The following is a 10,811-nucleotide window of genomic DNA, read 5'->3' as shown; positions in this document are numbered from 1 at the left end:
ATCATAAAAGAAAGGGAATGGTTTAATATTCACTAACAAATGCTTAATGCATTTGTTCTGGAGAGTACAATCAGTCCTGCAGGATTTTTGCAGTAAACACTTGTCTTTTCAGAGAAAAGGCAGTATTTTACATTACAGCCTAGGGATACCTCCAGTGGTCACTTCTCAGATGGCTACTTGAGGTGCTTCCTGGGACATTCAGTGTCTCCACCCTCTGCATTGAGACACCGAACTTAACTTATAGAGATGCATTGATGCGATTGGCTGAGATTATCAATTCTGATGATGTCAGCCAATGAGACAGATCAGGGGCCAAAACAGCACCAGCAGACTAGAATAAAGTTAAGGTCTTACTTTATTCAGGGACCAGGGGGACATGTTTGTGTTCCTGACCCTATAGTGTTCCTTTAAATCATGAATGTGGGTACTCTTCTTTTTTCAAAATTCCATAATTCGTAAACCATATATGAAGAGAAATGAAAAAGACACAGAGTAGATATTTTCAAAATAAAATGACCCCAAACATTTATTGCACTTACAGGATTAAAAATGTATTCAGGCACATCACCATAACTACTGGGTCTTCACACTAATCAAAGTCTCAGGTGGTAAGCAGCAAATACACACATGAAGAATATATAATTAATAAATAAAAGTATCAGGGGCAACAGTCAAAATCAAAAGTCACAATCCGTATCTGACTCCAAATGTTTAGACCTGGTTTAAATCTTCCGGTTCGGGCTCTCCTGGTTGTATATTTCCGTCTGTAATGGATATTTTTGCCTCTTCTTGTGGAAATGTAATTGTTTTCGAAGACAAATATAGAAGATAAGTTTTATGAAATATGGAAACGTCATCAGATAAGTAATCCAATGATATGATTGGGATTTATCACTATACATAGAGCTTTATTTGTAGCTAAGCCTTACTTTACCAGAACGAGGTGTAGTAGTGTGTTTAAGTTTTGTTACTTTATATCACAAAGACCCAGCCCTCTCACCTTGAGATGTCATCAGGAGACTTTTCACTTCCCATTATTGGTCCTAGGATTTGTACAGTACAAGCTTGCAATGTATGTTCACACCATGCAATGGAAGGCTGCTACATGGATGAATCTCCATTAAAATGATTAACGTTGAAGGCCTAATTCTTCAGTTCCACAGTGTCCACACTATACTTATTAACCGATAATAAGAACTTTCTCTTTATGATGTCTCTTGCTGAGTGTTGGCTTATGGTGCTGGGGAATACTCAAATTTGGTTAAACCACTTGAAAATAATTTCAAGGACTTCAGACATAACCTCTAGCACTTTAACCACTTTAGCACTTCTAGCACTTTAACCACTACTCAGGTTGTATTGACTAAAGTACTTGGAGTTTCCCTTTAACAAAACCAATAAAAAAAAAAAAAAAAAAATTCCTGGTCAAAGGAATCCATTGAGAAAAACTGCATTGTATACTTTAAAGGGAAACCCCAGGGAAACAATTTGTTTTCCTGGCACTGCAGGTCCCCTCTCCCTCCCACCTCCCATCCCCCGGTAGCTGAAGGGGTGAAAACCCCTTCAGGTCACTTACCCGAGACCTGGTTTCGGGTCGCCGCCGCTCCTCCCAGTGATTCCGTCAGCCGGTGGGCGAGACTTATCCCGCCCGCCGGCTGAAGAAACCTAATGCGCATGCGCGGCAATGCCGCGCATGCGCATTAGAGCTCCCCATAGGAAAGCATTGAAAATGCTTTCCTATGGGGAATTGAGCGACGCTGGAGGTCCTCACACAGCGTGAGGACGTCCAGCGACGCTCTAGCACAGGTTTCCTGTGCTAGGGACACGGAAGGGCCCTCTAGTGGCTGTCTAGTAGAAAGCCACTAGAGGTGGAGTTAACCCTGCAAGGTAATTATTGCAGTTTAATAAAAAAAAAAAACTACAATAATTACACTTGCAGGGTTAAGCAGGGACGTTTTAGCTGCGAGGCAAACAAGGCATTTGCCTTGGGTGGCATTTTCAAGGGGGCGGTAAAAAAAACGCCGCCCCCAAACGCCCAGGGCTTGCGGCTAACTGACATGCTGGCCGGCCGGGCGTGCAGGCTGCTGTGCGCTGGCGGGTGGGCGGCTGGCGAGGGAGCTCTTCCTCTGAGCTGTCTGCTCAGCTCCCTCGCGCGCCGCAGAGTGAGGCTGGGAGCCGGAATATGACGTCATATTCCGGCTCTCAGCCTCACTCTGCGGGCGGCACGCAAGGAAGCTGAGCAGACAGCTCAGAGGAAGAGCTCACTCGCCAGCCACCCAGCCGCCCAGCAGATAGCCCGCCAGTGCCGCCCACCCAGCAGCCACTGGACCACCAGGGAGAAAGAGACCCCCCCAGCATTCCCAAAGGTAAGGAGGCTGGGGGGGGGGGGGCAGCACAAAACCAGGATACACCACTGGGGTTAAGAGTAGTGGGAGTTGGCACCCAGACCACTCCAATGGGCAGAAGTGGTCTGGGTGCCTACAGTGTCCCTTTAAGAACAACGAGCATTTTAAACATGGCTGTAATTGCACCGTTTTCCTTATAAGCATAGGTGTATTAGTGTTGCTATAACAATGGCTCAATATTTCAAACTCACTAGCTGATGGGGATAAGTAATTTCTATTTACATTTTAAAACCAATATTAAATAGGTTATACAGTTTTACCAACCTTGAAACCACTACTATATCTGCTCATCTGATGCTAATTTTGTTTTATATAGGACGCACATTTTATGGTTAATGTAATACTTGGAAAACTCACTTTTTGGAATTCATACATTACAGCTTTCTAACCTGGCGGCCCAATCTCATTTACTAAACGTGCCAAAAAGATCATGTTATTAAACTGTGATCCAAGATGTAGGCCCTCAAAACGAAGGTGCCTTCTGTGCCTGTGGCCTTTGGCGTAGAAATCAGGAATTTCTAATAGAGATTCACAGAGTATTCACTTATAGCTATTGGGAACAAAACACAAAAGTGAATAAGAAGTTTAATAGTGCCAGCAGGAGGTAGCCGGAGCTAGTTATTAATCCTGTTTGCTGTTCTCACACAAGTTGGGCCAAGACTGATTGCGTTACAGAGTGCATACTGACAAAGTTCCATCTACCTTTTACTGTCAGGTAAACTGTCTGTAGAAATCACTAGCAAACAGGACAGCCCCAAGGAATGATGGGTGTGTACTAGGATTACATGTTGGGGGAGGGCAAGCATGCTAGGCTGACATAATGCGGTGTTATGTTTTTAAAGGTATAGTGTCTCATTACAGGTAATGAAAGATTGTATTTCAGCTCACATAGTAGATATTCCCGGAACATAATGCACTCTGTACAATTGAACGGATTGGAATCGTATTACACAATTATTTCTGTATTGTGACACTTTGTTATACTTCAGTTCTTTCTTCCACTAATCTGGATAGTAAACAGAGATAACAAGTACTACTGCCCATGACAAAAAAAAACTGCTAGAAACGATAAAATAGATAAGGGTCTATTTACTAAACATTGGAAAAAACAGGCAGGCCACTTAGCGATATTGAAATGGATTTCTTTTCAACTTTGTATATTGGTCTTCATTTTGATTTTGCTAGTTGGTTATCAACGCATCATTTAATAAGTAAGACCCTAAATGGAAACAAACAAACAAAAAGCATAAATAAAATGTTTAAAAAACATAAACTTGATTTTAATGAACACTATCAGCACCATGACCACTTCATCTCAATTAAGTAGTCTGAGCGCCATGTCACCCCGTATTAACACTGCAGCAGAAAATTCCTGCAGAATGGAAATGTTTTCTATGAAGAGTTACCTTGACTCTTGTGGCGGTCACTCAGACAGCCACCGGACACACTTCCAGGAAACAGTGGCGTAAATCTCCACTATTTGCATCATATGGTCTCAGAGAGACCTGTGATTGGCACAGCGTGGCGTTTTGTCACTCATGAGCACTAAGCTCTCAATGATTTTTCTACAGGAAAGCATTGGATTTGCCAAACCATGGAGGTGGGACCAGCCACAGACAGAGCAGCGCAGGGTAAAAGGGAAGTTAACGTTTAACTCTCGCTGGGGTGGGCCTAGTCTCCTAAATGGTGACTAGGACAATATGGTGTTTGGAATGCACGTTTTTCTCCTAACACTATATTGTTTCTTTAAATACCGATATAACCAGGCAATTTACATCCATGGAACTATAACAGCAAACAATCAATACTGGTAAACTGGAATCTGTATGTCTGTTTTATTAATTAGTAGAAAAAAGTACATCTCCAATCGCTACAGCCATTCAATCAAATGACATGTTGATCTTTATATCATAAGCTCTTAAACTGGTTTTGAATAATTTTTTAGCAGTTGTATTTATTGAAATACGCTATGTATTTCCCACCTAAATGTACTTGTCAACTTGCACTTATTCCAGTGTATAACAGCTATTGCACACACCATTTATTAACAAGCAACAAATAAAAAAACAGACTAAAATATCCAAGCTGTGACTATATCTGACTTTCAAAATATATCCAGCTTTCTAGCCTCAAAATGGTGCAATCTGGATTTCAGTTGGTTACAGTTCAGAGTCTAGTGAATGAAACTCACTTTGTAGCCCAATAAATTCTGCACTAATTCTCTGACATGCAGTAACATTGCTATTAATATGGGACAGTTTTATTAGTCCAGAGAATGGCTGAATGGGCAATCCAGAGCACCTACAAATGTACCTTTATCTGAAATAAATATGGCTTTTGGCAAAAACAAAAACACATTGCTGGCTTAAAGAGACACAAATGTCAACTATTCTAATAAAAAGTAAAAACACATTTATATAGTGTGTAGTAATAATAAGTATAGTGTTAAAATGAGAAATGATGTCAGCCAGGCATCCCATGTGTTGCAGGAACTGCTAACTTTGCTGCTAAACTGAAAATCCGGTCTGAGGAGGAACTTACCTGAGCTAAGTCAGCCAATAGGAGCAGCTCAATGCTGAGCTCCTCTCGGCCAATCAGCTTGCGGCATTGCACCATCGTTATCATTCAGTGAAAGAATGTATCAGTACAGGTGAAGCGTTCTATTACCTGAATTAGCCCCAAATCACCCCAATATTCTAGAACCCACAGTGATCGCAGAGCAGGGGAGAGTGCTCACCTTTACAGCTCTCTATAACCTGAGGAGGGGACAGGAAGGAGGGACAGGAGGAGGGGAGAAGGTGTGGCTGCCTCACCTGCCTCTTACCTTTCTGGCTGGGCTAGGAAAAAAAAAAAGTCTTAAGGGGGGAGGGGTGGAAGCAAAAAAAAAAAAAGCAAAAAAAAAAGAAGAATTTCCAGTAGCTCTAGTTCTACCATCTCTTTTGCCTTCCACACTTCACACACCTTTACCTGCACAGACCTGAAAGTCCAGTTTCTCCAGCGAGTTAGGAGAAGATAAAGGGAAAGTTCATTGGATCAAACATGTCACAAGAAACGGACAAGTAAGTGATCATACTGGTTTTGGGATCTGATGGCTGAAGCTGGGAAGCAGTCGAATCATTCTCTCCTGCTGTTGGACTTAATCTGATGAGAGCCAAACTCAGGGATCCTGCTTTGTTTTTAAAAAAAAAAATCACAAAGTTTGTTGCCCCCCCATCTCACTGAAGTGAAAATGCAGCTATATGTTTTCGCATGGGACTGTTCTGCCTGAGGTGTTTTTACAGAGGCTGGCCTGCTATGATCTGCTGGGGAAAGGAGAGTTTGGCTTTTGTGTGCATTGCAACAAAGGGCTTTTTATTTAGCTGTAGAAACGGCCATATTCTAAGATCCGTGTCAGTCTCCTGAGCAGGTGGGCTGGAGGATGAGATAAAGAGGACCGTGTATTTACTTATTAAACGGAATTGCCAGAAATAGGTCACTTTTTGTATTTTATGAAGCATTACCTGACATGAGGTTGTGGCCACAGGGACATATAGCATCATCTATTACTACTACTACTTATAAAAATTAAATAAAAAAATAAATAAATATATATATATATAATTTTTTTTTTTATTCCCACAATGTGAATATTTTATACTTTTTTTTTTTTTTTCCCCTTTTCGTTTTTTATATATTTTTTCATTTTAACTTGCTTTGTGTTAGGAGGATGAGCATATGATGGTATTCAATAAGGCAGATGAGTAAACAAACGTATTAGTGATTTCATATTTTAGTGCTTTTTGTTAGGGTTTGATGGGCTAGAATTCTCAAAGGCAATAAAAAAATGCCAACATCTGAAAGTTTGCCAAATATATCTTTTATGGTTGGCGCTAAGGTTTGTGCATATTAAAATTTAAACTCTATAACGTTGTTCTGTGTTTTTTAACTAAATTTTGATTTATTGGATAGCAGAGTAATTATATTGACTATGTAACTTCATACCAAATAATAAATCATGTTTATATGATCCTCTATTTTGGAATTTAAACTTTTGTGGAAGCCTTTTCTGAGCTGACTATGTTCTATCAGTTTTATTTGATACAATGTATGTATATTTTTAATACTTGATCGTAATGCTTTAAATTTGTTGGACAATTTATGGCCAGACACAGTTTAGCATTAGAGTTATTACTAGATAAAAGCATGAGTCAAGATGAGCCCACTTTGGACCCATTGCTATCGATTTCTTTGAAACCCCCACAAATCATCAATATTCCAAATCTTTTGGGAATGTGCTTCCTTTGCCAGTTGCAGCAAGTCATCTATCACTTAGTTGGACTAGCACTGTGAAGATTTCTGTAATCTGATTCAATGCCCCAGGCTGAAGTCTTAGGACTTGAAGACAAGTCAAGACATTGAGTCTCCAGAGGCTTTCTGTCTTTCATCTGCTTTAAAACTGTTCCTTGCTTTATTTTCCCAGCTATTGTCCTCCGCCAAGGGAATGCAAGATGACCCCACCAGCTCTTGGTGGACACCTGCCTTGGAATGTCCAATGAGCCACAACATCCCCACATGTTTGTTGATCTAGTCTTAGGGTTACCAAATCCAGCAAGGGTTTTAGTGACACACATGATTTTGTCATATCTATAAAAATGCGTGAAAAGGGTTGCCTTGCAGTATATATAATGCATATTCTGCAGAATTTGTCATTGCCCAATTACTTAATCTTATACACCTTCTGAATTCTACATACTGCAGGGCAACCCTTTTCATGTGCTGACCATCAATATGTATACGTGATATGTGTCCCGGAAAACGTGGTGGATATGGTAACCCTACCTAATCTTAAATCAACATATCTATTATTTTCGTGTATACAATACCTCCCTGGAAATGTTATTGCAGTTTTAGTCTTTCTGGAGTCCACCCATTTGTGCTATAAAATGCTTCCAGCATCAACAGACACGTTTCTGATATGACTGATATTTAATGCAACAAGCTGGGACAGGTTAACACAGAAATCTGAATTACAGTGGTACTAGGAAAATCTGCCAGGTTTTTGACTGTGGGGTGAATGGATTTTGGCTCTGAAATCAGGTCTCCAGTAGCATGCTTTATAAATATTCATAGGTGAAAACCTCGGCAATCCATTTAAAGATTACGAATGTTTGGCAGGGGAGAGACTGTTCTTGCTACAGAGGTTTATATTCCCACCGTATGCTTCATTATTATTTTATTATTTATATAGCGCCATCAGATTCTGTAGCACTGTACAATGGGATGAATTTAATCCAAACTTATTGTTAGGGCATCCAATCATTTTGCTCCATAACACCTGTGGCTCTGTTATAACCTATTCTGCAGGGGGCCCAATAATGACATTTTTGTTTGTTTTTGTGTAGCCCTCTTTCTGAGAAACACAATAACCGAGAGATTAAGTGGTTCTCTAACACTGGAGTCTGCCACGACTTCAGAATGTTGTAAGACGTGACATACAGATAGTTCAGTGCAATGGTAGCATGTTCCCAGATTATTGTGCTTTCTTTTCATGGACACCCCAAGCAGATACAGCTTTGTTTACCATGGCGACTCTCTTGTCATCAGATTTATAATGAAGGAAACAGGAATGTATTAATCTTTGTAGAAATATTATTATATCTGGTAATAAAATCCTACTATTTACAAATGTTTGAGCTCTGCCTTTAGAAACAGCATCTTTTTGGTTTAAAAGGCAGGTGTGTGTGTGTGTGTGTGTGTGTGTGTGTGTGGAACAGATGTATCTAGACAATCATTCTTCAACTTCATTTTGATGTAACTATGTATAGAACTTCTTAATACCTTTCAAATTATGCAGGTAGACGTCATTATAAAGGAGATTTGTACTGCTACTTGTTGTTGTAAAGTGTGCATTTTCTTGATAGTGACCATCACGTCTATTCTGACTGTATGCTGATATTTCTCGTTGGGGTCTTTAACATTTCTCTTGTATCTCTCCACAGTACTAACTGCTTGTAGTCTATTGCAGCATTCTATACAGCAGAACAGTATCTCGTAAGAAGGTCCAATAACTTTTACGAGCCTATCTGAACTTCTTGTTGTGATCTTTCAAAACAAGCTGACCTTCTCAATATGGGAAAGTTGTCTTAGAAGCTATTATTTTTAAACCTTGATTTTACTGAAGGTAATCCTTTTTTAAGTCAACAATTGCATAAACTGAAGAGTGGTTGCCATTCTGATCTGTTAAAAATATCTCCCAGGTCAGGCTTACTTGGAATACATTTCTGGAGACATTTATCCTCAGGCATAAATATACTGGAGAAGATTCAAGGAATTGTTATTGGAATGGTTTCAGAGATACTGAAAGACGCGCGCACACACACACACCACACCCACTCCAGTGAACATGTTACACTGTTTCAGCATCATGGTGATGAGCGTTACAGCACCCTACTCGTTACAATCTCATATTGATTGTAAGCTCACTGGCCGACTTGATTGTACTTTGTAAATGACAGACATAGCATTGAAGCCACAGATAGTGATTTTTATCATTTGTTTTGTATCCCTTTTTTCTTAAACACACCCATGTGCTTTTTGCTTTAAAGGCTCTAGATACTGTACAATTCTTATTTATGATTTGAAGTCTATGCATAGCTGTTTGGCTGGGAAACCCTTTTTTTAAACTTCCAGTGGAACAGTTATTGGACTGAGGCTACTTTTGTGAGGCATTTTAGAACTTCGTAGTGAGTGTTTAACTGAAAAAAGAGGATTTTTTTTTCTCGGAATTAAGAGTTCAGTTTCTCACATAGTCAGGACAGCTCTAGTATGGGTAAAATTTGACGGACTTTTTAAGAGAAAAAAGAGGCTTCCCATAACTGAAATATTTTAACAAATGTAACAAAGTGCAGGAGGAGGACATTTTCTGGATTAAGTGAATTCTCTCCAAATATATGCAGAGCCATTCGCTTAAGTGAGAACTGTCAGGAATTCAAATCAAATTTCAAATTTAAGGTCAAAATAGCCGATGTAGAAACATTCTCCAAGTCATCTTTCATAGGAGTTTGATTACTATGGTCTTCAATTTGAAATTCACTTTTTAATTCCCAACATTTCTCACTTTAGTCAATAGCTGTGATTGTGGTGCAGTGTTAGTGTTCACGAAGATTCATATTATATGTTGGCGAAAGGTTATGGTTGACTCCACAGAAGACAAGTAATAAAAACACATGAATTCTCATACATATAAGATATAATACAAGGGTGAATGATTCTCCTTTAAAAAAAAAAAAAATCTATATATTTATTTTCTGACCCTAGTATTTGTATTAGAATAGTCAGTGTTATAAATTCTACATACAATAATTTGTCATAGTGTCCTATTTTACCAGATAGTTTGTAGGAAAAGTTCCAACAGGTTGAAGCAGCCATGATCTGTAGACCATTTGTTGCAACAGTTAAAGGACCACTATAGTGCCAGGAAAAACATATTTGTTTTCCTGACTCTATAGGGTCCTTGGGTCCCCCTCCCGCCGGGCTCTAGGGTGAGGAAGGGATTAATCCCTTACCTTTTTTCCAGCGCTGGGCTTCCTCGGCGCTGGGGACTCTCCTCCTCCTTTCCTGACATTGGCTGAATGCGCATGCGCGGCATGAGCCGCGCGCGCATTCAGTCAGTCTCATAGGAAAGCATTCTCAATGCTTTCCTATGGACGCTGGTGTCTTCTCACTGTGACAATCACAGTGAGAAGCGCAGAAGCGCCTCTAGCGGCTGTCAATGAGACAGCCACTAGAGGCTGGTTTAATCCATTTGTAAACCTAGCAGTTTCTCTGAAACTGCTAGGTTTACAACAGAAAGGGTTAATCCTAGATGGACCTGGCACCCAGACACTTCATTAAGCTGAAGTGGTCTGGGTGCCTATAGTGATCCTTTAAAAGTAAAATAATTTTTACACTTGTCATGAATAATGAGCCATGTGACACATGGGTATGTTTATCATAAACATAGCTGGGCTTTATGGCAGCTGCAAATCACATTTTACAAAGAGCAAGTCAATTTTAACACAGGATTTTCTGAATTTGTTATGTTGTCTCTAAAATTAAAGTGTTCCATTAATAGTACAGACAATTTTTTTTAAAATGACACTACACAAACCATAATCTAGACCCATTTGAGGCACTCCAAGTTCTGAACCAAAACAAAACGTAAAATTTTAGCTCTACGTATGATCACCCATAATTTACCTCTTTCATATTAAGTACACCCAAACATAACCCCTTAAGGACACATGACATGTGTGACATGTCATGATTCTCTTTTATTCCAGAAGTTTGGTCCTTAAGGGGTTAATATATCGTGTTGTTAAAGAGAAACAAGGCTTTCATATTACATCATGTAGAGCTTGTCCATTTCAGTTTTTACACATTGAAATT

General features: G+C 39.6%; 1 protein-coding gene across 2 annotated transcripts in view; it reads left to right on the top strand.

Moving 5' to 3' along the window:
- Positions 1-5,309: 5,309 nt before the first annotated feature.
- The window catches only part of GRHL2 (grainyhead like transcription factor 2), a 102,080-nt gene continuing 96,578 nt past the window's right edge, over positions 5,310-10,811 (top strand). For both annotated transcript variants that reach the window (XM_063450292.1, XM_063450291.1), the window contains exon 1: positions 5,310-5,464. In XM_063450292.1, coding sequence (XP_063306362.1) covers positions 5,445-5,464 — 20 coding nt within the window. In that variant the 5' untranslated portion in view covers positions 5,310-5,444. The remainder of the gene's footprint in view (positions 5,465-10,811) is intronic.

This window comes from Pelobates fuscus, chromosome 4 (assembly GCF_036172605.1).
Source record: "Pelobates fuscus isolate aPelFus1 chromosome 4, aPelFus1.pri, whole genome shotgun sequence".
In the NCBI taxonomy this organism is placed as follows: Eukaryota; Metazoa; Chordata; class Amphibia; order Anura; family Pelobatidae; genus Pelobates; species Pelobates fuscus.
Note: the sequence above shows the minus strand (reverse complement) of the source record. Positions and strands in the feature narration are given on the sequence as shown.